The 27,301-nt window shown below is 45.4% G+C and overlaps 1 protein-coding gene across 1 annotated transcript in view; it reads right to left on the bottom strand.

Moving 5' to 3' along the window:
• Positions 1 to 27,301, bottom strand: part of LOC135211099 (Bardet-Biedl syndrome 4 protein-like) — a gene marked incomplete at its 3' end in the record, with an annotated part of 240,495 nt that overhangs the window by 76,273 nt on the left and 136,921 nt on the right. Inside the window, 2 exon segments of the mRNA XM_064244182.1 lie at positions 20,124 to 20,218; positions 20,406 to 20,518. Coding sequence (XP_064100252.1) covers positions 20,124 to 20,218; positions 20,406 to 20,518 — 208 coding nt within the window.

Here is a 27,301-nt window from a genome sequence, read left to right as displayed (position 1 = left end):
TTGGCAGCTTCTCGCCGAACTGGTCCATGGCGCAGTCCGGTTTGAGCTTACCAAGCGTTAACGTAGCTGGCAAGTTCTCCCACAATTCTCCGAAAGCCGGGAAGAGCGGAGAAGTAGACTCCGCCTCTCTTAACTGTGGCATGGGCTCATCCTTGAGGACTGCCTGAAGGGTCTTCTCTACTATTTTCGTGGCGAACGGAAGAGAAGCCTCCTCTTCCGTCGCGAAAATAGTAAAAGGACTCTTATAGGCCTGGAGCTTAGTGTTCGTGCACTCCCAGTCCTCAAGGCAGTGAACCCATTCCCGCTGGGCATGATCCCTACTGTATAGAACAGACTCCCTAGAGATCTTGTCTTCCCTAGTAAGAGCCGTAACAGTCAGCCTAGCATAACCGATGAAAGGCTGCGTCAGACCCGGAGGGTAAAACTCGAAGTCCTCAATCCTCCGAGTTCCACACTCCGGGATAGAGATCATCCCATCCTTAAAAGGAGCGTAGGCAGCTACTCTCCATGGATTCTCCATGGAGAAAGCTGGCAGAGAGTCGTATGGCGGGAGCTGGAGAATGCCAGTGCTTGGCACTGGGGAGACTGGAAGAGGGACCTGAGAGAGCCCAGCTACTCGGTCCTCATTCTCTCTAACCCTGTTAGAGAGATCTTGTATGGACTGGCCTGATTGAGACAGAGTGCTCGACAGTTGTGCGAACATCTGCTCAAATCTCGTCCCCAGGGCGGAGACTTGCGAGCTAACCAACTCGCCCACCTGTTGCATCACCACTGCTGAGAAGGCAGTGGGATCAAAGGTGCTAGGTCCTGCTCCTCCCACCGGCGTTGCCGGAGTGGAAGCGGTGGAGGCAGGAGAAGGCATTGGCTCGGCGGGAGCGCGAGCCTTCTCCTTAGAAGCCTTGCTTCTAGAGCTCTTCGAGTGAGAAGAACTCGGCTTGGCTTTCACCGCGTCGGCGTAGGAAGTCGAAGACTTCCTAGCCGAAGAAGACGAAGACGACTTCTTAGAAGTTGTCTTAGATAGAGTCTTCGGTTCTCTCTGTCCCTTCACCTTTGGGGGTACAGAGAGAGCGGGAGAGCGGGTAGGGATCTCAGATCCCACAAAGCCTTGGAAAGAAGCGCTCGAGGAAGGGACAGGAGAAGATCCAGGAGCACCCAAGGAAAGACCTTGGGTGGGCGCCCGACACACCTACCTCAACCAACAAATCCTCTACCCCTACCGCCATCGGTCTCGATGTTTTAGGTCCAGGGCAGCGACGTCCGGGACCGACTCCTGGGAAGCTACGACCCCAAAAGATTGCTGGAGATCTTGCTGGATGGAGGCTATTAGAGGGGCTGCGGACAAGGGGTCAACATACCCAGTTGACTTGCCCGCAGGGAAGATCTGGACGGCCAGCTTCTTGTCCAGGATGTACGGCTGGCCTTTGGCGGCGTTCTTCCCGAAGCCGCCCACCCACGCTTTCAGGGTAGCGAGGGCGACCTCCCTCACACCAGTAGCCTGAAAGAAAGGGCGAGATGAGCTTCTAATGGCGGAACGGGGTTAACAAACTTATGACTAAGAGTTGTTAGTAAAATGAAAAGGAAGCCTATAATGGACTTACCCCCTCTCCCAGCTGACCGACTAGGTCGTAGCAGATGGCGCAGGCTTCTGGGTGCCAGACGATCATCTCGTTGAATGATGTGGCACAAGGGGCGGTGAGACCTGCACTCATCGTGGCCGCAGGGTCGTACAACGTCGCGTTGCACGCCGGGACCTGACAGTTGGTAGCCTGTAAGTGGAAAGATACATGAGTATCAGGAGAACACTTACAGCCTAACAGTTGCTCCGCTGGTGCCGGAGCGATAAAGTTAGATTAAACCAGAGCCCGCCATAATACGTGTGGTAACAAGGTTGGTTGGGTGTCCTAGGCTATAGCTCCGCTGATGGCGGGGACACAAAAAGAAACCAACCAGGAGGGGTGGTAAATGGAAACCACGACGGAAAATGGCGGGGATGGTAGATATATATAAATAATAAAATTAAACAATTCATCGTAAAATTAGGGTATATCCTTAAAATAACAATAATAACAAACCTTTCTCCACCCGTCTACTAGAAGAGTGCCCGGGTAAGAAGCAAGCTCCCTTCCGGTAGCGGGGGAGAGATGTAAGGATATAGTAGGCAAGCAACCGACCACTAGTAGAGCCCACCCCGCCCGCTGGCGGAGCCAGTAATCTATAACCAAAGGTGCCCCGGCTGCGACGGAAGGCTCCTTTCGTTATAGCGAGGGAAGGTGGCTGAGCAACTGGGGAGGGGGGGGAGGAAGGTCTCGGCGTAACACGGCGGGAGAGAGAGAGGGGGAGGGGGTATGGCCTACTCCTCCCCGCCTCACCGACTACCCGTCGGAGACCCGGTACCTCATGAGTGGTCGCCCTATACCCCCCGCTGGGAGGAACCCCTGGCCACCTCAGAGAGGAGAGAGAAGGCGACTGAGGTTGTCATGACAACCAAGGGGTCCCCCAGCACCTCCCTATACCAGGTAGGGAGGGCAGGGGCAGGGTAAGGTGCGATGGAACACGTGACCGCCAAGTGGCCTAGGCCGCGAGCAACACAACCGTGGGAGGGCCACGTGAACCAGGCTGTACCAATACAAGGAACATGCACCTAGGCTAGCCTAACACCCTAAATATATATATTACATCGAAAAGATGGAAAAGACACCTTTTAGTAAAAGAGAAAGAAGCCCAGGAGGAGGGGCAGACTGTTCCAAGAAACAGAAGCCTACTCGGAGCCAGCGATAGCCGATGAAGAGCAAGAGCCGGGATGCTGGGCAGGAATAATAATAATAGCCCTAAATACCAAACTAAGAGAAATGGTAGGGGGGCTAAACTAGCTAAAACTCGATGTAAAAGACAATGAACGTAATATAGTAAGCCCATAAGTATAAGAAGTCCCAGTATGGAGGACCGGGAATTCTTAACGAGGCAGCATGGCGCCACCACGAGACAACCAGGAAACCGTATATGACCTATTAGGAGGAAAATACTGGTACCTGGAAGATAAAAATGCAGTAGAACATTACTTATGAGTTACTTAACTTAGCCGTTGCAATTGCAGAGCGTTCCATGGTGAAGAATAGGATAAATCCCGAATTAAGCACAGCACAGAAAAATAATGCGTCTGGACGCTAGCGCTAATGATTAAGGATGTCCGCTAGGGGCGCTGCTGTTCCGTGGCGTCCTCTAGTAGTAGTAGTAAACGGCTGCATCGCCCGTTGGTATCAGCTCTCTCTTAAGGGGATTCTGATTGGAAGTTCTAATTGGTGAATGTCTCGTGGTAGTGATTCCCACTCGCCCCTATTACCATACCGACACTTCTTTTTTAAGAGTGAGCGAGTCAGTTTTACTGACATTTTCTTAATTTTGTTTTTCTCTGGTAATTTTAGATTAATTTTACCTAGAAAAGGGATTTTGACGAAGGAAAAATCTATTTCTGGGTGATTGGCTCGTGTCGCCCTATGAAAGTAATCCTTAACATCATTCTTTCTAGGTAAAATTATCCTAAAATTACCAGAGAAAAACAAAATTAAGAAAATGTCAGTAAAACTGACTCGCTCACTCTTAAAAAGAAGTGTCGGTATGAAATAGGGGCGAGTGTGGAACACTACCACGAGACAAACACCAATTAGAACTTCCCTATCAGAATCCCCCCAAGAGAGAGCCGATACCAACGGGCGATGCAGCCTCTACTACTACTACTAGAGGACGCCACGGACAGCAGCGCCCCTAGCGGACATCCTTAAATAAAACATAAATACATCTTGTCCTGCAAGGTGGGGGGGAAAAACAAACCATAAAAAAGGGATGGGTTTCATAGGGCGACACGAGCCAATCACCCAGAAATAGATTTTTCCTTCGTCAAAATCCCTTTTTCTGGGCTCAGCTCGTGTCGGCCTATGAAAGAGTACCAGAGAAACAGACAAGATGGAAAAGGAAATAATGAAAAACAGATTAAAATGATGGATATAATATAAGTAAATCAGATACAGCATACAAAATAAGTACTTAAACTAACTTATTACAAAAATCAATAACAGAATGTTAGTAAACTTAAAGTACTTAAATGGTAGATCAATTAAAATTATAAATATGCATGTAAAACAAGGAAACTTTGGATTTACTTAATTAGAATATATAAATACAAATATATACATATATGTGTCCTACCCTAGCATAAAAATAAGGGTAGGAACACTCAAGTCCATCATTAATACAATTAATACAATTGCTTCAAATATATACAAACACATTGTCAGTGAAAGTTATCACAAACCCAATGGAGAATTATACAAACATATTGTGGCCTACCCTAGCATAAAAATAAGGGTAGGAACACTGAAGTACATATCAGTACAAGGGTGGTTGTCCCTAGCAAAAAAATAAGGGACAAACCACTATAAGACACAACGGCTAAGGCTATGATGTTGAGTAGCCTGACGATAGGTTGAGGCATGTTGGTTGAAGTAGGTAGAAAGGAGACCTGGATCAATACTACAACTACTGAGCAGTATCAGGGGAAACTATGTTTCCCGCTGCTACTGCTGAAAACTTTAAAGATTCCAAGGACTTTAAATAATGCCGTTAAAGACTGTCGGGGATTTCCATCCAGTATACTTTCTAAGATCCTCAAAGTTCATATGTTGGAAATAATTAATTGAGGTGGCTACTCCCCTGATATCATGTGCTTTTGGGAATGACTCAGGGTTGGCTTGTTTAATGAAGTAAAGGATTTGCTGTCTAATGCCCTTTAACTGATAAAGTACCACCTTTTTTCTCTCATGCAGAAGAGCACCCGAGGATCTAGAAGAAGTGCGAGATAGAAAGGCTCTAAGAGTTGATACTGGGCAGAGAGAAGGATCCTGTGGAAGTGGGATAACCTTCCAAGGAGCCCACCTTGCAAGAGGATCTTCATTTTTGGCTAAAAAGCTACGATCCGGAGCAAGTAGAACTTCTCCTGATGGAGGAATTTCCACTGACCCGCATCCCTGGATAGAGCCGGACAGTTCTGAAATTCTAGCTCCTGAGGCTAGGCTTAATAGGAATAGCGTCTTCCTCAGGAGCATTATGAATGTACAAGTTGAATTGTCAGTATCTGAGGCTAGTTTGAGGACATCATTTAAGAACCATGAAACTGTAGTAGGCCTCTGAGAAGGTCTAAGTCTAGCACAGGCTTTAGGGATAGATGTGAAATAAGATTCAGTCAAATCTATCTGAAAACCTACTTGAAAGATTTTCTTCAAAGCCGACTTATGAGTGGTAATCGTGCTAGCTGCTAACCCTTTTTCAAATAAGGATCTGAAAAAGGATATAGCCAAATTAACTGTCATGGTTGTAGTGTTCGATTCTCTCAAGAAAGATGCCTAATTTTTTAACAGCTGAGTCATATTGTCTAATGGTTGACTCTCTCTTATCTGATTCTAGGAAGAGAATATTCTGTGGATCAATGTCAGCATCTTTATTACCGCCCAAACTTCATGAAGTCCATAAAGTTAGGGTCTGGAGAGTTCCTGAGGAAGCGAACACAGTCCTCATTTGTTACTGATTGTGATAGTTTGGGATTGGGGATCCGTTGAGGTCGGAGACCCAATTCCAAAAGAAGAGGATACCAGTTGCTCTTGGGCCAGTCCGGTGCAATCAGAGCTACTATCCCTTTGAAAGACCTTAGTTTGTCTAGGACTTTCAAGAGAAGATTCACTGGAGGAAAAACATAAATTCTCCTCCACTGATTCCAATCCAACGACAGGGCGTCCGTGGCATAAGCCAGAGGGTCCAGGTTGGGGGCCACATAGCAAGGGAGCTTGTGGTTCGCTTGTGAGGCGAAGAGATCCACTTGGAGACCTGGGACTCTCTGGCTTACCCACTGGAACGACCCGACGTCCAAAGACCACTCTGATTCCAGAGGAACTGACCGCGGGACAGAGCGTCTGCTATCACATTTCTTACTCCTGCTAGGTGAGTGGCAGACAGATGCCATTTGTGTTTGCTGCTAATGCAAAGATGGCTATCATGACATGGTTCACATGCTTGGATTTGGACCCTCCTCTGTTTGATGCAATGAACTACCACTGCACTGTCCAAAACTAGCCTTAGATGAGACTTCTTCAGGGGAAGCAGTCTCTTCAGAGTAAGAAATACTGCCATTGCTTCCAACACGTTTATGTGGAGCTGGCGAAATTGCACTGACCAAGTCCCCTGAAACCTGTTTGAACTGAGAGTAGGTCCCCCCCACCCGGACAGGGATGCATCCCCCCCCCCCCGTGTGAATGGGTTAACACTGGGAGGGGATATTGAAGGGGTACTTTTTCTTGGCTAAACGTTCTTTACTTTTGACCAAGGCCGTAGTTGGTTGCGGAGGATCTGTGGAATTACTGACAACTTGTCTCGATATTTGGAGTTTGCTTTTGACCGCCAAATTCGATTTATATCTTTTAGCCTTGCTTTCAGAAGGATATCTGTTACTGAAGCAAACTGAAGAGACCCTAGGATTCTTTCCTGGTTTCTTCTTGACGTTTGTTTGCATTTGAGAAATTGTCTGACCGATTTTGCTATTTCCTTCCGTTTGACCACTGGAATTGATAGATTGTGGGAAGGACAGATCCCATTGGATTCCTAGCCACTGAAAACGAGATTCCGGAATAAGTCTGGATTTCGTTTTGTTTATCTGGAACCCAGATGTTCCAGAAAGTGAACTACCTTTTTGGTAGCTTTGAGACATTCCTCGACTGTTGGTGCCCAGATCAACCAATCGTCGAGGTATGCCGCTACCATGATTCCCTGAGCTCTCAATTGTTGTACAACCACTTCTGCTATCTTTGTGAATACCCTGGGGGCTACATTCAGACCGAAGGGCATCACTTTGAATGAGAATGTCTGATTTCCTAGCCTGAATCCTAGGAATGGGCGGAAGTGCCTGGCTATAGGATATGATAGTATGCGTCTGTAAGATCGATGGAGCATGTGACGGCTCCACGCGCAGTAAGGTCCTTACTTGCGAGAGGGTAAGCATCTTGAACTTGTCGCAGCGAATGAAAGAGTTTAGCTTTGACAAGTCTAAGATTACCCTTCTTTTTGTTGAGCCTTTCTTTGGCACGCTGAATAAGCGACCTTGAAATTTTAGATGTTTGACTCTCGCAATAGCTCCTTTCTGAAGGAGTTCTTCCGCGTAATCTATCAATTCCTTGGACGGTATCTGATGGAATGATTTGATTGGAGGAGGATCTTGGATCCAGCTCCAGCCTAATCCTTTGGACACTATGCTCTGTGGCCCAACTGCTGAACCCCCACCTGTGGCGGAAGAGGAACAGCCTCCCTCCTACCTGGGAGCCTCATTGCTGTGGGCGGGTTGGCCACCACGCCCTCCTCTGAACTGCTTACTCCTTGTGCCCCTTCCTGCGCCACGGTGACGAAAGTAACCTCTCGCCCTACCCCTCGGTTGAGAGTAGCCTTGAGCCTCATAAGCAGGGTTAAAGGCAGGCGAGATAGCGTAGGAAGTCGAAGGTTGTGCTTGCTGGGGCACCAGGAGGAAAGGTTGGGATTGCTTAGATGTAGCAGGTTGTCCCTGTTGGGTAACTGGGACTGCCTGCACAAACTGCTGCTGCTGATGCTGGAGTTTTTTATATGGCTGAACCTCTTACCAGCCTTCTTTGGCTTCTTGCCAGCTGTGGGAACGGATTCCTGTTTCCTCTAGAGGAAATAACCCACCTAGCTCTAAGGCTCTGGTTGAGTCTAGCAGCTTCGTGGTGGACTTCGTTCACTGCGGACTCTGGGAAGAGATCCGCTCCCCACATGCTCGCAGCCAAGAGTCTATTAGGCTCGTGCCTGATAGTGCACTCTTGAAGAACATGCTTCCGACAGTTCCTCCTGGCTTGGAAGAAGTCAAAGGCGTCTAACAGAACCGTCTGAAACTGCGATTTCGCCAGGATCTTGAACAGCGGTTCGTTAGCGTAAGAAAGAGCAGCCATTTCCGTAACAATGAGAGAGTTAAGGGACCTGCCAAACCTAGTTCGCGCATCGAACTCTGCCTGGATTAGGGAATCCGGCAGCCTTGGTAACTTCTCACCGAACTGGTCCATAGCGCAGTCCGGCTTGAGTTTACCCAGCGTGAAAGTAGCTGGCAGGTTTTCCCATAACTCTCCGAAGGCGGGGAAGAGTGGAGAAGTAGACTCCGACTCTCTCAACTGTGGAACGGGCTCATCCTTGAGGACTGCCTGAAGAGCCTTCTCCACCAATTTCGTGGCGAACGGAAGAGAGACCTCCTCTTCCGTTGCGAAAATAGTGAAGGGGCTCTTATAGGCCTGGAGTCTAGTATTAGTACACTCCCAGTCCTCAAGGCAGTGAACCCATTCCCGTTGGGCGTGATCTCTACTGTAGGAGGACTGACTCCTTCGAGATCTTGTCCTCTCTCGTAAGAGCCGTTGGCGTCAGCCTAGCATACCCCACCCCATGAAAGCTGTGACAGACCCGGAGGATAGAACTCGAAGTCCTCAATCCTTCGAGTGCCAAACTCCGGGATCGAAATCATCCCGTCCTTAAAGGGAGCATAGGCCGCTACTCTCCATGGATTGTCCATAGAGAAAGCTGGCAAGGAGTCGTAAGACGGAAGTTGGAGAATCCCCGTGCTAGAAGCAGGGGAGACTGGGGGAGGAGCCTGAGATAGCCCAGCTACCCGATCCTCATTCTCTCTCATCCTATTAGAGAGTTCCTGGACCGTCTGTCCAGTTTGAGACAGACTGCTCGACAATTGCGCGAACATCTGCTCAAACGTGTTCCCCAAGCTGAAATTTGGGAACCCACCAACGCTCCTACCTGCTCCATCATTCCTGATGAGACAGGAGAGGGAACGCGGGCGCTGGTGCTTGCCACCCCTGCCGGCATAGCCGGAGAGGGGGCAGCGGAAGCGGGAGAAGGCAGCGACTCGGAGGTAGCGCGAGCCTTTTCCTTCGAAGCCTTGCTTCTGGAGCTCTTCGACTGGGAAGAGCTCGGCTTAGCCTTCACCGCGTCGGCGTATGAAGTCGATGACTTCCTGGCCGAAGAAGACGAAGACGACTTCTTAGAAGTCGTCTTAGACAAAGTCTTCGGTTCTCTCTTTCCCTTCTCCTTAGGAGGTACAGAGAGAGCGGGAGTGTGGCTAGGGATCTCGGATCCCGGAAAGCCTTGGAAGGAGGCAGAAGAAGAAGGGACAGGAGAAGACCCAGGAGCGCCCAAGGAAAGACCTTGGGCGCCCGACAAACCTACCTCAACCAACAAATCCTCACTTACTACCGCCATCGGCTCGAGATTCAGGTCCAGGGCGGCGACGTCCGGGACTGACTCCTGGGAGGCTACGACCCCCAACGAAGTCTGGAGTTCCTGCTGGATGGCGGCTATCACGGGGGCGGCGGACAAGGGGTCGACGTAGCCCGTCGACTTGCCCGCAGGGAAGATCTGGATGGCCAGCTTTCTATCCAGGATATAGGGCTGGCCCTTGGCGGCGTTTTTTCCAAAACCGCCCACCCACGCTTTCAGGGTGGCGAGGGCGACTTCCCTCACACCGCTAGCCTGAAAGAAAGGCTGGATTAGCTACCAATTGCGGACAGGGTTAACAAACTTACGAACTAGAAGTTGTTAGTAAATTCATAAGTAACCTCATAATGGACTTACCCCATCCACCAGCTGCGCGACCAGTCGTAGCATATATGCAGGCCTCGGGGTGGCCAGAACGATGGACTCGTTGTACGAAGTGGCACACGGGGCGTGAGACCTGCACTCGTCATGTCCACAGGGGTCATACAGCGTCGCATTACAAGCGAGGACCTGGCAGTTGGTAGCCTGTAAGTGGAAACGTACATGAGTACAGAGTAAACACTTACAGCCTAACATATGCTCCGCTGGTGCCGGAGCGATAAAGTTAGATAAAACCACCAAGAGCCCCGCTAAAATACGTGTGGTAACCAGGTTGGAAAGATAGCATGGCTCCGCCAGTGGCGGAGGCACAAGAATCAACCAATAAGAGTGGTGGTAATGGAAACCACGACGTAAAATGGCGGGGATGGTTGATAAAATGAAAATAATAATACACAATTCATTGTAAAATATCTTATAATAGGGTATATATCCTTAAAGTAGCAAAATAATAACATAAAAGAACACCCTCTCCACCCGTCTACTAGAAGAGTGCGTAGGGTAAGGGTAAGCTCCCTTCCGGTAGCGGGGGAGAGATATAAGGATATAGTAGGCAAGCAATCGACCATCCATGCACCCACCCTGCCCGCTAGCGGAGCCAATATACTATAACCAAAGGGGCCCCGGCTGCGACGGAAGGCTCCTTTCGTATCGTAAGGGAGGTGCTGAGAAAAGGGGTGGGGATGGAGGTCCCGCGAAACCGGCGGGAGCGGGAGAGAGAGCCTACTCCTCCCCACCTCACCAACTACCCGTCTGGAGATCCGGAACCTCATAGTGGTCGCCCTATACCCCCTGCTGGCGGGACCCCCCGGCACCTCCGAGAGTGTGAGAGAAGGCGATGAGGTTGTTATGACAACCAAGGGGTCCCCCAGCAACCTCCCATTATACCAGGTAGGGAGGGCAGGGGCAGGGTAAGGTGCGATGGAAACACGTGACCGCAAGTGGCCTAGGCCGCGAGCAACACAACCGTGGGAGGGCCACGTGAACCAGGCTGTACCAATACAAGGAACATTGCAACCATAGGCTAGCCTAACACCCTAAATATAATATATATTACATCGAAAAGATGGAAAAGACACTTTTAGTAAAGAGAAAAGAGAAACCCAGGAGGAGGCAGACTGTTCCAAGAAACAGAAGCCTACTCGGAGCCAGCGATAGCCGATGTAGAGCAAGAGCCGGGATGCTGGGCCGAATAAAAATAATAATAGCCCTAAATACCAAGCTAAGAGAATGGTAGGAGGGCTGACTAGCTAAACTCGTGTAAACAATGAATGTGAAAAAAAGTAGCCCATAAGCATAAGAAGTCCCAGTATGGAGGACCGGGAATTCTTACGAGGCGGCATGGCCGCCACGAGACAACCGAGGAACCGTATTTGGCCTATAAAAGGGAAAATACTGGTACCCGGAAGATAAAATTACCGTAAAAGGTTACTTATGAGTTACTTAACTTAGCCGTGGCGATAGCAGAGCGTTCCATGGTTCCAAAGTAGATAATCTCACGAAAAAACAAGAGCACAAGAAAATGGCGACTAGTCGCTGGTGCTAAAATTTAAGGATGTCCGCTAGGGGCGCTGCTGTCCGTGGCGTCCTCTAGTAGTAGTAGTAGAGGCTGCATCGCCCGTTGGTATCGGCTCTCTCTTGGGGGGATTCTGATAGGGAAGTTCTAATTGGTGTTTGTCTCGTGGTAGTGTTCCACACTCGCCCCTATTTCATACCGACACTTCTTTTTAAGAGTGAGCGAGTCAGTTTTACTGACATTTTCTTAATTTTGTTTTTCTCTGGTAATTTTAGATAATTTTACCTAGAAAGAATGATGTTAAGGATTACTTTCATAGCCGACACGAGCTGAGCCCAGAAAGAATGATATTAAGGATCCTTTCATAGGCCGACACGAGCTGAGCCCAGAAAACGCAATTGTAAGCTAAAAATATTACACTCTAGTAATATTCAATCCTTTACTTTTATTTTGCAATAAATTGGAAGTCTTTAGCACAATATTTTGATTTATGGTGAATTTATGAATAAAAAACTTTTTCCTTACGTCCGCGTGGTAACTCTGCCAAAAAAATCAGAAATTTTTTCGTCCGATTGTTGTAATGTTTGCCCCATTTTATATTCGCTGTTACATAAGTTTTATATATGTAAATGTGCACAATTTCATGTAGAATACAACAAAAAACAACCCATGGTTCTAGCTTTTATCAGTTTCCAAATATTTTCATATAAATAACGATAAATAGAAAAAATTCGACCTTCGGACAACTTTAACTCGACCGAAATAGTCGAAAACTGCAATTGTAAGCTACAACACTTACAGTCTAGTAATATTCAATCAATTACCTTTATTTTGCAACAAACGGGAAGTATCTAGCACAATATTTCGATTTATGGTGAATTTTTGAAAACTATTTTTTTTTACGTCCGCACGTTACAAATTCATGCATCATATTGTGATAATATTTTCTCTGTGTTGCTTTGATCGTTTTACAATTTATTACATACCAAAATCATCACAAGTTAGTGTACAATACAACGAAAAAATAATTAACTCATTAGCTTTAACCATTTTGCTCACAGCTTGATTTGTATACAATTATATGAAAAAAAACTTTTCGTGCTGTCATATACGTATTCCAATATTTATATATGATAATGATATTTCTTTCCATTTCTGATAGTTGCATACTAAACTTCAGACAATGACAAAAAAGGAGCCAAAAATGAACTCTTAATCTTAAAAATTAAGCATGCTGTGCTTTTTTGAAAAAAACTTTTTTTTCCACTTCGGCGCTCACTGGTGAACGCCACTGACGGGAGACACTTTCGGAAATACCGGCTCGGCGTTAAAGGGTTAAATAGGCAACAACCTACAAAGTTATAAAAATTATTTACTATATTTAAGCACATAACTAACAGCAGGACAGCAATTACAAATAATGAACCAACATGAGTGATCCTTAAAAACACATCCGCACACAATAAAATCAAAATAAGAAAAACACAATGGTAAAACAAGAGAGATTAAGTAAAATGAAGACCTGCCACAGCTTGTTAACTAATGACTGCTAAAACATAACAGTAATCAATTCAATCACACAAACACTGAGAAGTCTTAAGTATAAATACATCAAAAGCATGAATTTATTCAACTATACTTGAATATTCGCTAGACTTTGCTCTAGTGCAAGAAATAGAGGAAATGGAGGAATATACCAATTTTGTAACTAATTTGTATTTTTCATAACTAACAAACCTGAGGTCTTAACAGGTAAAGGCCCACCTCGAACCACCCCTCTAGCAGTCTAAACTGGGTTAGAAATATAACTGGTGGGTCACAGGACGCCGAGGGCATTCTGGGTATACATGCCCCGTGACCTGGTATAGATGCCAATAGTCCCAGGATCTCACAAGTGTAATTTTAATTCTACTGGTTTCCAGCTTGGCGCTAGTAAATCCTAATGTTAAGACCTCAGGTTTGTTAGTTATGAAAAATACAAATTAGTTACAAATTTGGTATTTGTTCATATACGGAACAAACCTTTGGTCTTAACATTAGGATAGACTTACTTATTGGAGGGAGGTAAGTCTCTATAACTGACTGGGAGTTTGCGCCCTTATACATTTCTGAATACATTAGGGGAACTCCAAGAGAATGGACAATGAACCTAGAACCAAAGATATAAGCGAATCTATTGGTTTCCCTCACTGGGTGCTGATACCATTCTATGGTTTACACATTATGGGAGAACAGAGAACCTTCCCATCCCACACACTACTCTTGTCCCTTGTATCTGGATCCACCCTCACCCTTCTCTTCCCTATTATCTAGAGGGGTGTGTTGCTACTGAAAAGTATACCATAACCTAAGATAGCTTCACAGTATGGCTGACCACCTCACCTGCATCTAGTCCGTTCCAGCATATGACGGTACTCTCCTTTATACTGCCCGTAGTTTAAGGAGTAGAAAGAAAGTAGTAAAGAAAAAAGACCAGTCATCCCATTCATTCTACTTTCATACCTTTATCTTAAGACTAGACACAAACTGACCCGCCAGGGGTACTGGATGAGCTATATCACTTGTTGGGCAGCCACCACTGGACCCAAGGAAAAAGTGTCCAAGGACCTATGGGCAACATCTTTTAAATAAAATGAGGTGAAAGTTGTACACCAGCTTTCAGAATTCTCTCCACAGACATGTTCTTCTTAAATGCCAAAGAAGCACTCAAGCCCCTGATGTCATGAGCTCTAGCTCCCTCCTGGCTATTTGACCCCCTGTCTTCTGTCATGTAGGCATTCCTGATCGTCCCTTAGCCAAAACGATATTGTATTCCTGGACACTTCCTTCTTGTTCCATCCTGTACTTATGAACATCCTCCGGCACCCCGGCCTGAGGTGCCTTGTCCTTCTTAAGTACTCCCTTAGTACCCTGACGGGGCACAGAAGCATCTCATCTTTGTCATTTTCTACAAAGTCTACCAAGAAAGGTATGGAAAAGGAGTCGAATCTGCCGTCCATTATTGCTGGGTTTTGAGTCTTGGCCACTAATCCTGGAACAAACTTGAATACCATTGACCTGCAACCTCTCGAGTGCTTTATGAGATATGACAGGCCATGTAGCTCCCCCACCCTTTTGGTTGAAGCTAGGGCCAATAAGAAGACTGTCTTCAGGGTCAGGCTCCTATCTGTGGACTGCCTTAGTGGTTCGTAGGGGGGTTTTGACAGACTACTCAGTACCATGGTCAGATCCCAATCTGGGGCTTTTAGTTCCTTTGGTGGACATGACTGTTCAAAGCTCTTCATCAGCATGGCCAACTCCCATGAAGACGAAATGTCCACCCCTTTCATTCGTAAGACTAAGGCTAGGGCAGCCCTGTACCCCTTCACTGCAGATATAGACATATGCCTTTCTGTCCTGAGATATACCAGAAAGTCTGCTAACTGCAGAATAGTGGTACCGAGTGGAGACAAGTTCCCTCTACGACACCAATCACAGTATGCCGACCACTTTCCTTGGTATACTGCCGCAGATGATTTTCTGATATTGCCTGCCATCTGAGTTGCTGCTTTTTGCGAAAAACCTCTCGCTCGGAGGAGATACTTGACAGTCTCCACCCATGAAGCGATAGGGACTTCACCGACTGGTGGTACCTCTCCATGTGCGGCTGACATAGTAGGTTGCTCCATGGGGGTAACTCTCTCGGCATGTCTATAAAGAGTTCAAGCAGGTCTGGAAACCACTCTGCCTTCGGCCATAACAGAGCTACCAGGGTCATTTTGAGGTTCTGAGACTCCATTACCCTGTTCAGAACCTGACGGATTAGACAAAATGGAGGAAATGCGTACACGTCCAGATTGTCCCAAGGGTGTTGTAGCACATCTTCTGCTACTGCCTCTACGTCTGGGACTACCAAACAATACACTTCCAACTTTTTGTTGTACCTGGTTGTGAAAAGGTCTATGATCGGCCTTTCCCACAACATGAGCATCCTGTCCACTACCTGTTGGTGCAAGGACCACTCCATTCCCAGTATCTGATCCCTGTGGCTCAACTTGTCGGCCACTATGTTTCTTTTTCCTGGAATATATTTGGCCCTGATGTCTACTAGGTTCTCTACAGCCCACTGATGAAGTTGAACTGTCATCACATGTAACTGCCGAGAAACTAGGCCTCCTTGTTTGTTTATATAAGCTACTACTGTGGTGTTGTCTGACATCAATACCACTGAATATCCCTTCACTCTCTCCCTGAATTCCTGTAGAGCTAGAAATGCTGCTTTTAACTCCAGCACGTTTATATGGAGTTCTCTGTCCTCGCAACTCCATTTTGCTGACACCATCAACTCCTCCATATGGGCTCCCCAGCCTTCTAGTGACGCATCTGAGAACAGCAAGAGGTCCGGGGAGGGTTGTTGAAGGGGGACACCCACTGTCAGATTGTCGTCATTCACCCACCACAGCAAGTCTTTCTTCACTTCTGCTGACAAGGGAATTTGCTCGTACGGGTGATCACCTATTGGTGACCAAAATTCCTTCATCCTCCATTGTAGAGACCGAAGGTGTAGCCTTCCTTGTGGTACTAGCTTCTCCAGGGAAGTTAGGATTCCCAGTACTACCTGCCACTGCCTTGCTGGCTGTGTTTGTTTTCCCAGAAAGGCAATCACCACTTGTTTGCATTTCTCTATTCTCTGGTCTGTCGGGAATACTTTGGCTTCTATTGTGTCTATAACCATTCCCAGATACTCCAAACGTTGACTTGGATCCAACTGCGACTTCTTCTGATTTATCACAATACCTAGACTGTGACAAAACTGCAGGAGAGTCGCCCTGTCCCTGAGTAATTTCTCTCTGGACTTCGCTATCACCAGCCAATTGTCTAGATGTCTTATTAGCCTGATCCCCTGAACATGCGCCCACAAGAGTGAACACTCTTGTAAAAACTTGAGGAGACGTTGTCAATCCGAAGCACAAGACTTTGAATTCGAAAGCTTTCCCTGCAAGACTGAAGCGGAGAAATTTCCTTGAAGACTGATGGACTGGTATCTGATGAAAGTATGCGTCCTTCAGATCGATTGTCAGCATAAAGTCCTTGATCCTGACTGCTTGTAGAACCATTTTTGGAGTTTCCATTTTGAAACTGGTTTTTCTTATAAACAGATTCAATGTTGACAGGTCTATTACTGTCCTCCACTCCCCGTTGGCTTTGGGTACCAGGAAAATCCTGCTGTAGAAGCCTTTTGACGGACTGGATACTTGTTCCACAGCCCCTTTTTCCATCATCTTCTTCACTTCCTCTTGCAGAATAATGGCTTTCTGAGATTCCTGAGCATAAGCAAAGTGAGGTAATGGCTGTTCTGTCAGGGGCGGGGTTACCTCGAACGGAATCAAATACCCGACCCTGAGAACATCCACCACCCACTGCTCTGCTCCCAGTTCCTGCCACACCTTCCAGTGATTTGCCAGGCAACCCCCCACTGGTGTGGCCGAGTGATGAGAGGCGCCCATCCTATCTTCTTGAGCCTCTCCCTCTTCCCCTACTCCCCCTTCCTCTGTTGTTTATATTGTGAAAGGGCCGATGAACTAACCTCTTTGGGGAAGAGGGTCTTGTTGCCCTATTAGGTATGTTATGTCTCACTGTCTTCTTCCGAGGTATTTGCTGTTGCCTTACCTCCATAGAGGTAGCTTGACTGTTAGACGTTTTCCTAACTGCCTACTGTACCAATCTATCGTTAGTGTCTATCCTTCTTCTATCTATAGCCTCTTCCAGTATGACCTCTGGCAACAGTAATTGCGACTCCAAGGTATCCCCATTCCTCATCGCTAACAGGGAATCCAAATCAACAGTGCGGCTTAGTCTAGCCAACGCTGCATCTCTCCTCATTAACAGGATATTTGCCCAAACATTGGCACTTAAGTTTGTCAAGTATGCAATCGCTTTGGAACCTGAGTAATCTAATGAACAATGATTCATCCACTACCTTTCTTGTCACTTCTGAGGATGCAATCTTCACCACTGCTGTTGACCAAAGATCTAACCAAGAAGCAGTCTGAAAGACAGAAGCTGTTGCTTCTAACGTAGCAGCCTCTTGGTAAGTCATCAAAGGGCACTTTATTTTAACCTGATCTGTTAATCCAGGCCTTAACCTTACCACATTAGGGTTCACTTGTCTAGACAGCAAAGGGACATTTGGTGTCGTATAATATTTCCTTTGTTTCATCATTGGAGGAGGAATAAATTTAAATTATCTATTACATCTTAAGGAATTTTCTTTTCCTGCAATTCGTGCGTTTACGTGTTGTAAAACCGAGTCCGCATGACTCGAACAAGGCAATTCATACGACACCTTGGTATCCCTTTTCATTCCAAATACCATGTCAATTCCCAGAGGAAGCATACTGGCAGGTGTTTCTGTCTTCTCCGAAAGGTTATTGAATTGACAAATCAAATCAATCACCTCTGCATATGAGGCCAGAAACTCATGGTTTTCTCCTTTCTCCGGCTCTAAGATACTGTTCTCCGCCACAGGGGATGTTATCTCACCCCTATCCTCTGACAAACAGCCGGGAATTTCGAGGCCGCCTGCCCCTACGGCCGCGGTCTCTTTGATCTCTGATGGCCGCCGCTGGCTCGATCCCGAATAGTCAGCAGGAGAACGAGAACGCCTCACTCTTTCTCTGCTCACGGATCTAGAGCGAGAATCTCGTCTAGACCTCCAAGATGAAGGCTCCCTTGAAACTGAGATAACTTCGCCTCTATTAGGATTGCTATCATTTCCGAGCGTCGGAGAATTCAGCCTCGATCTTTCATCCAGACAGACAATGCCTTCCACGAACGTATCAGACAAGGTTGCCAATTCTCTATTCTATGTTCTTTTAATAGGAGCCTTATCATCCTTTGTCCGTATTTTGAATGGCCTTACAGGCGAAACTGGAACCTGCATTCTATTCTTTGCTGCACCTCTCGCCGCCAACGTTGGTTTTGCCAACGGTATCGTAGTCTTTGTAATCTGTACTGGCAACTCCGCGTCGGCCGTTAGTTCATCGGCCGTTAGTCCATCGGCCGTCGCCTCTCTCGCTTGTTCAGACTCTTGCAAACGGCTTCGTCTGCTAGCTTTGTGCTTATCAGCCACTGACTTCCTGACTTTCCTGCTGACTGGGATACGACAGTCCTGGTCTGAAGATGAAGAAGAATTCACTCTTCTCCTCTTAGCCCGAGGATCAGTCACGAAATCCCGAATCCTCCACGCTTGACTGTCACTCGCCGTGACGTCATCGAACTTAGCGATGACGCCAAACTAGAGGAAGAAGACGAAGAAGAAGACAAATCACGCCTTTTCTTTTTGTCTTTCTTAGCCATTCTCTTCTCTATATCCTGTAATTTCTTCATTACAGTGTGTACTGATGAGTCAGAAAGCGTATTTGAGTCCGGGTGCAGCGAATTAGGCCGAGAAGCAGTAGCCTGTGACATCATCGTGTCTGCCATATCGGTGTGTGACGTATGTTGTGACGTATGTTGTGACGTCACCAATCTTGTAGGGAGAGACTGTGCGGCTTCTGCTGGCATCCACACGTTTGCCGCCAAACTACCCCCCACGTTCTGCATCGCTGTAAACATAGAATTTGATGACGTAGCCGCGGCATTATTTCCCATAAATTGTAAGCCAGGGGGATGAGGAACATTCACCGCTGTCGGACCCTGCCGGAATCATGACGCCATATAATGCGCCAGCAAACCCTCCAAGGTTGGTACGCTTGGTAGGCCTAGCGCTGCCCAAGTACCTTCCATCCTATGCGCTTCGGGAGCCGGCGCTTGGAACAAAGATGGCGATGCTCCCCCCCTACCTGCTGGGAACAAAGGAGCGTACATATTATGCATAAAATTACCCAAAACCCCTCCTGTCGTTTCCGATAACGAATCGCTAGGAGAAACCGCAGGGGTATGAGACAAATCAAAAGCAGATGGCGAAACATATGGAGCAGTCTGATTTATTGCCGATACAAAAGAAGCCGGTAAGATTTGGTCATCCAAAGATGGCGTCACCTCCTTCCTTTTGTACTGGCCTTTCTCATAGAACTTTTTCCACTGTTCCACCGACCAACCCCGACAAACAGAACATGGATTAGTAATCGTACATACGTTTTCCCTGCACCTACTACACGTTGGATGAGGATCCGTCGACACCGAAGTTAGGAATCTAGAACATGGAAAGCCACTGACTCCGGGGCATTTCCTTTGTCTCCTCTTCGAAACGGCAAAAGACCCCCATGGTGAAGCGAAAATTTCCATCATACCACTTATACGCTCTTACCGATCACACTCACACTGAGCACACTCAGAGAAAGAAAAATGAAAAATAAAAAAAATGAAAAATTAAATGGATAAAAAACGGGCAAACTGAAAACCAGCTTTAAATCAGATAGACAGTAAACACGTCTTATCTTAAAGGCGGTAGGAATATAACTGGTGGGTCACAGGACGCCGAGGGCATTCTGGGTATACATGCCCCGTGACCTGGTATAGATGCCAATGGTCCCTGGATCTCATAAGTGTAATTTTAATTCTACCGGTTTCCAACTTGGTGCTAGTCAATCCTAATGTTAAGACCGAAGGTTTGTTCCGTATATGAACAATTCTAATTTACCAACAGATAGACAAGTATCAGCTAAACTGGAAAACATGGTAAGATTATCAGCTCATTCACCTTTTTTGTACACTTCCTAATAAAATAGTGATGAGAAAAAGCTGCATTAGAGTGATACTAAAAGTATAATTATGAGATGGTTGGTAAATGGGTGCCTGAGAATCAGGTTGGCACAAGTGTCAGAAAACTTTTTTGTGAAGAGACAGAATTAAGTAATCACAGTGCATAACAATTTGGACATACTGTAACATAATTGAAGAGGTTGTAATGAACAAAAGTCTTACTTACCTAGATTGTGATGAATCTCCCAATCTGCCTTATCACACTTGTTTTCTGCTTGAATGTATGCCTCAACAGCCAATTTATGACGGCCCAAAAGAAACCTAACAAAAACAAAAGTTCTCATGAGATTTTCTATTATGGGTTAATATACTTTCTTATAAATATTACTATCATGGAACTATTCTGGCAATGTTATCTTGCTGTGTGTGGTACAAATCTTAATTAAATTTCCTATTTCAGTTGATACAAAAAACAATGCAAAGTAGTTTTACCCATCTCTATACTTACAGTGCTCGAGCCATTTGCTTTATATTTTCAATGCTACTTGGGTTCAGAATATTGCAAAGCTGAAAAAGCTCAAATGACTCCTGAATTTTTCCTTCTTGCCTTAGTATAAGTCCCTGCAATAAGCATAAAATAATAATTTTCCTTTCCAAAATGGAAAAAATTATATTTAAGGTGATTATTCATCTGCAATAATTTTGTTTAATATACACCAAAACATCACGTCACTAGATACATAAGAGAATTGGGATCCCCATTCTTCACTAATGTCCATCATCATCTTTAGATTGCTTGTTAGCTTATGAGACACTAACATCAAAATTAGATTTCAAAATAATGTTGACATTTATGCAAACTAAAAACATAGGCACATATTTTTTCAAAGAATGAAAATTTCCAGCCATCAATCTGCATCTGCAATATTTAGGCTTTGAACGTAATCTATCAATTTTTCAACACCAATGAATATACAAACAACATAGCCATTTTTACCAACACTATTTATTATAATGATACAGTATTTATATGAACATTATGTATGAACATTTTTACAGAAAATGAAAATGAAAGTAACAAATTTTTTACTTCATTATAACCACATCAATCACATAGAGGTATGTCTATATTATTAATCCTTCGTTAACCAGTCTTTTAACAGAGAAGAGATAGTTTTTGCACATAAACCTTTGTAACCTTTGCCATAGTAACATTTTACCTAAAACAATTCACTTCCTCTCCTTTATACATCAAGTCTAAGTGATGGGGGAATACACTCTAAACTGTGTGTGTGTGTCTATATAAATATATAATTATAACATATATACATACATACATATACATATACATATATATATACAGGCGGTCCCCGGGTTACGACGGGGGTTCCGTTCTTGAGACGCGTCGTAAGCTGAAAATCGCCGTAAGCCGGATCATCGTCAAAACTCCTAAGAAAACCTTACTTTTAATGCTTTGGGTGCATTGAAAACTATGTAAACTGCATTCTTATGGCATTTTTCATCAAAAAAAAAACTTCAAATATTGATTATTTTGCATTTTTGGTGTCATATTTCATCTCCCAGATGAGCACTGTAGGCGTCGTAACCCTGGAACATGCGTCGTAATCCTGGAAATAATGTCTATTGACAAGCGTCGTAACCTCAGAACGTCGTAAGCCGACACCATCGTAACCCGGGGACTGCCATACACACACACACACACACACACACACACACACACACACATATATATATATATATACATATATACGTATATAGTATAGTGGTACCTCGACATACGAAAGGCTCAACTTACGAAAAACTCGAGATACAAAATCAAATACAAAGATTTTTTGGCTCTACATACAAAAATAGTTCAAGATACGAAAGGTTGTAGCTGTAAAGTCCCGAAATTCGCCCGGACCACCAAGAACAATTTTAAAACTTGCGCGCCGCCAACTGAGTAAACTCCCCACCATCCTCCCGCTCTCCCATTGGATCCTGATGCTAGTCACTGCCGTCAGATCCTGCTCTCCTATTGGTCAGCATCTAACCCTTGTGCTCTATGTATTCTATTGGTAAAAGGATGCTGTAAATTGAGAACTTATTAATGCAGTACATCTAATAAAAAAAACATTAGGTAAATATAGAATAAAGAATAGAAATGAATGGTTATTATACTGTTTGGTAGTTTCAGTAGTTGAAGAGAGATAATGAAAATTTGATTACGGTACGTACTGTGTGCTAGGTGAAAGTGGTTGCTTGGCGATCGTTCGGTACTCGTAAGTGCTGAACGTAAACAGAAGTTTGGAATCCTTTTTTTTTCTTTATTGTTTATTATAGTTAATGGTTACTTAAGGGATTTTGACGTAGGAAAAATCTATTTCTGGGTGATTGGCTCGTGTCGCCCTATGAAATATCCTTAAGATCATTATTTCTAGGTAAAATTAATCTAAAATTACCAGAGAAAAACAAAATTAAGAAAATGTCAGTAAAACTGACTCGCTCACTCTATAAAAGAAGTGTCGGTATGTGAATATAGGCGAGTGGGATCACTACCACGAGTCATTCACCATTTAGACCTTCCAACATAAAATCCCCACCAGAGAGAGCCTGACTAAAGGGTAAAGTGATCGGCCGCTACTACTACTACTACCGACGCCACGGACAGCAGCGCCCCTACGGTCATCCTTAATCTATGAACATCTTGTCCTGCAGGGTGGGTAAAAGAAAACAGGGTGGGTTTCATAGGGCGACACGAGCCAATCACCCAGAAATAGATTTTTCCTACGTCAAAATCCCTTTTCTGGGCTCAGCTCGTGTCGGCCTATGAAATAGTACCAGAGAAACAGACAAGATGGGAATAAGGACAAATGAAACCCAATAGTAAAAAAGAGATATATAATATAAGTGAATCAGGGACATTACAGTATACAAACAAAGTACTTAAAGCTAACTTATCCTAAACAATGGTATGATAAAGAAAGCAATCAATATAAAGTAATTAAACTTAACTTTAGATTGACATAGTAATACATAAAATAGTGTAATGGCAAAAACAATAAAGAATGATTCACTTAATTAAGATATTTACAAAATATACAAAACACATTGTGTTCTACCCTAGCATAAAAATATAGGGTAGAAACACTGAAGTACATTATATGTACATAACGTGGATGTCCCTAGCAAAAAAATAAGGGACAATCCACCAATATGATTCTAGCGGCTAAGGCTAGAGTATTCCGAGTAGCATGGCAATAGGGTGAGGCATGTTGGACGAGGTAGGTAGAAAGGAGACCTGGATCTATACTACAACTACTATGCAGTATCAGGAGAAACAATGTTTCACGCTGCTACTGCAGAAATTTTAAAGATTCCAAGGACTTTAGGTAATGACGTTTAAAGACTGTCGGTGATTTCCATCCAGTATACTTTTTAAGATCCTCAAAGTTCATATGTTGGAAGTAATTAATTGAGGTGGCTACTCCTCTGATGTCATGTGCTTTTGGAAATGAATCAGGGTTAGCTTGTTTAATGAAGTAAAGGATCTGTTGTCTGATTCCTTTCACTGATAAAGTGCCACCTTTTTCTCTCATAAAGAGAGAACCTGAGGATCTTGAGGATGTACGAGATAGAAAGGCTCTTAAAGTTGATACTGGGCAGAGAGAAGGATCTTGCGGAAGTGGGATGACTTTCCAAGGAGCCCACCTTGCAAGGGGATCCTCATTTTTAGCTAAAAAGCTACGATCCGGGGAAAGTAGAACTTCTCCTGAGGGGAGGAATTCCACATGACCCGCATCTCTGGATAGAGCCGACAGTTCTGAAATTCTGGCTCCTGAAGCCAGGCTTAATAAAAATAACGTCTTTCTAAGAAGCATTATGAATGTGCAAGACGAGTTGTCAGTATCTGAGGCTAGTTTGAGGACATCATTTTAAGAACCATGAAACTGCAGTAGGCCTTTGAGAAGGTCTAAGTCTAGCACAGGCTTTGGGAATAGACGTTAAAGTAAGATTTCTGTTAGGTCTATCTGGAAAACCCAACTGAAAGATTTTCTTCAAAGCCGATTTATGAGTAGTAATAGTGCTAGCTGCTAAGCCTTTTTCAAGCAAGGACCTGAAAAAGGATATAGCTAAGTTAACTGTCATGGTTGTAGTGTTTGATTCTTTCAGGAAGGATGCTAATTTTTTAACAGCTGAGTCATATTGTCTAATAGTTGACTCTCTTTTATCTGATTCTAGAAAGAGGATGTTTTGTGGAGCAATGTTAGCATCTTTGTTAGCCGCAAACTTCATGAAGTCATAAAGTTAGGGTCTGAAGAATTCCTGAGGAAGCGAACACAGTCCTCATTTGTACTGATTGCGACAGCTTGGGATTGGGAATCCGTTGAGGTCGGAGACCCAATTCCAGAAGCAGAGGATTACCAGTTGCTTTTTTTTGGCCAGTCTTGGAGGGCAATCAGAGCTACTAGTCCCTTGAAAGTCCTCAGCTTGCTCAGAACTTTCAAAAGAAGATTCACTGGAGGAAAAACATAAATCTTCCTCCATTGATTCCAATCTAACGACAGGGCGTCCGTGGCATAAGCCAGAGGGTCCAGGTTGGGGGCCACATAGCAAGGGAGCTTGTGGTTCGCTTGTGAGGCGAAGAGATCTACTTGGAGACCTGGGACTCTCCGGGCATATCCACTGGAATGACCCGTCGTCCAGGGACCATTCTGATTCCAGAGGGACTGACCTGGACAAAGCGTCTGCTATCACATTTCTTACCCCCGCCAGGTGAGTGGCGGACAGATGCCATCTGTGTTTGTCTGCTAGCGCAAAGATGGCTATCATGACATGATTCACGTGTTTGGATTTGGACTCTCCTCTGTTGATGCAATGTACTACCACTGCACTGTCCAAAACTAGTCTTAGATGAGACTTCTTCGGGGGAAGGAGTCTCTTCAGGGTAAAGAAATACTGCCATTGCTTCCAGGACGTTTATGTGAAGCTGGCGGAACTGAACTGACCAAGTCCCCTGAACTTGCTTGAATTGAGAATATCCCCCATCCGGACAGGGAGGCATCCGTGTGAATGGTTAACACTGGAAGGGGATATTGAAGGGGTACTAATTTGGCCAGATTCTTCACTTTTGTCCATGGACGGAGCTGATTGCGAAGGATCTGTGGAATTACTGACAACTTGTCTCGAGATTTGGCGTTTGCTCTCGATCGCCAAACTCGATTTATATCTTTCAGCCTTGCTTTCAGGAGGATGTCTGTCACTGAGGCAAACTGAAGAGAACCTAGGATTCTTTCCTGGTTTCTCCTTGATGTTTGTTTGCATTTGAGAAATTGTTTCACAGACTTGGCTATTTCTTTTCTTTTGACCACCGGAATTGACAGATTGTGGGAAGACAAATCCCATTGGATTCCTAGCCACTGAAAACGAGACTCCGGAATGAGTCTGGATTTCGTTTTGTTTATCTGGAACCCCAGATGTTCCAGAAATTGAACTACCTTCTTTGTGGCTTTGAGACATTCCTCGACCGTTGGTGCCCAGATCAACCAATCGTCGAGGTATGCTGCTACCATTATCCCTTGAGTTCTCAACTGTTTGAACTACCACTTCTGCTACTTTCGTGAATACCCTGGGGGCTACATTCAGACCGAAGGGCATGCACTTTGAATGAGAACGTCTGATTTCCTAGTTTGAAGCCTAGGAATGGACGGAAGTGTCTGGCTATAGGGATATGATAGTATGCGTCTGTAAGATCGATGGAGGTTGTGACGGCCCCACGGGGAAGTAAGGTCCGTACCTGCGAGATGGTGAGCATTTTGAACTTGTCGCAACGAATGAAAGAGTTTAGCCTTGACAAGTCTAAGATTACCCTTCTTTTTGTTGAGCCTTTCTTTGGCACGCTGAATAAGCGACCTTGAAATTTTAGATGCTTGACTCTCACAATAGCTCCTTTCTGAAGGAGTTCCTCCGCATAATCTGTCAATTCCTTTGATGGTTCCTGATAGAATTATTTGATTGGAGGAGGATCTTTGATCCAACTCCAACCCAATCCTTTGGACACGATGCTCTGTGCCCATTTGCTGAACCCCCACCTGTGACGGAAGAGGGAACAGCCTCCCTTCCCTACCCTGGGGAGGCCTCACTGTTGTTGGGCGGGTTGACCTCCGCGCCCTCCTCCTCGAAGTGTTTACCTCTTGCAGCTCTTCCTGTGCCACGTTGGCGAAAGTGGCCCCTCGCCCTGCTACCCCTAGAGAACCTATTAAAGGCTGGGTAGGCCTGGCTTTCGTACATTGAATTGAAGGCCGGCGAGACTGCGTAAGAGGTGGAAGGTTGACTTTGAGGAGACAACAGGAGGATGGGTTGCGTCGGCTTTGAAGTAGACGGCTGTCCCTGTTGTGTAACTGGGACGGCCTGAACAAATTGCTGTTGCTGCTGTTGCTTCTGGTAAGGCTGGAACCTTCTTCCTGTCTTCTTTAGCTTCTTACCAGCAGCAGGGGCGGTCTCTTGTTTCCTCTTGGAAGAGATGCCCCATCTAGCTCTAAGGCTCTGGTTAAGCCTAGCAGCCTCGTGGTGCACCTCATTCACAGAGGCCTCTGGGAAGAGGTCCGCACCCCACATGCTGGAAGCTAAGAGTCTATTAGGCTCATGCCTAATAGTTGCCTCCTGCAAGACATGCTTTCGGCAGTTCCTTCTAGCTAGGAAGGAGTCAAAAGCATCAGCTTGGACTGTCTGAAGCTGTGATTTAGCCAGAATCTTGAATAAAGGTTCTGTGGCGTAAGACAGGGCAGCCATTTCCGTAATGATCAGGGAGTTAAGGGACCTCCCAAATCTTGTTTGAGCATCAAACTCTGCCTGAATAAGGGTATCAGGCAGTCTTGGAAGCTTCTCGCCAAACTGATCCATTGCGCAGTCTGGCTTAAGCTTACCTATTGAGAACGTGGCAGGCAAGTTCTCCCACAATTCTCCAAAGGCCGGGAAGAGCGGAGAAGTAGATTCCGCTTCCCTCAGCTGTGGCATGGGCTTGTCCTTGAGGACTGCCTGAAGAGTTGTTTCAACTATTTTGGTAGCGAACGGAAGAGAAGCCTCCTCCTCCGTAGCAAAAATAGTGAATGGACTCTTAAATGCTTGAGTTTGGTGTTTGGTTACACTCCCAATCCTCCAGGGCAGTGAACCCATTTCCCGCTGTGCGTGATCCCTACTATACAGCACAGTCTCTCGGGAGATCTAATCCTCTCTAGTGAGAGCAGCAACGGTCAGCCTAGCATACCCAATGAAAGGCTGAGTCAGTCCGGGAGGATAGAACTCGAAGTCCTCAATCCTTCGAGTTCCACACTCCGGGATAGAAATCATGCCGTCCTTGAAGGGGGCATAAGCGGCCACTCTCCATGGGTTTATCCATGGAGA

Source organism: Macrobrachium nipponense, chromosome 4, assembly GCF_015104395.2.
Source record: "Macrobrachium nipponense isolate FS-2020 chromosome 4, ASM1510439v2, whole genome shotgun sequence".
Taxonomy (NCBI): domain Eukaryota; kingdom Metazoa; phylum Arthropoda; class Malacostraca; order Decapoda; family Palaemonidae; genus Macrobrachium; species Macrobrachium nipponense.
The sequence above is the reverse complement of the archived record's forward strand: the minus strand, read 5'-3'. Positions and strand labels throughout refer to the sequence as shown.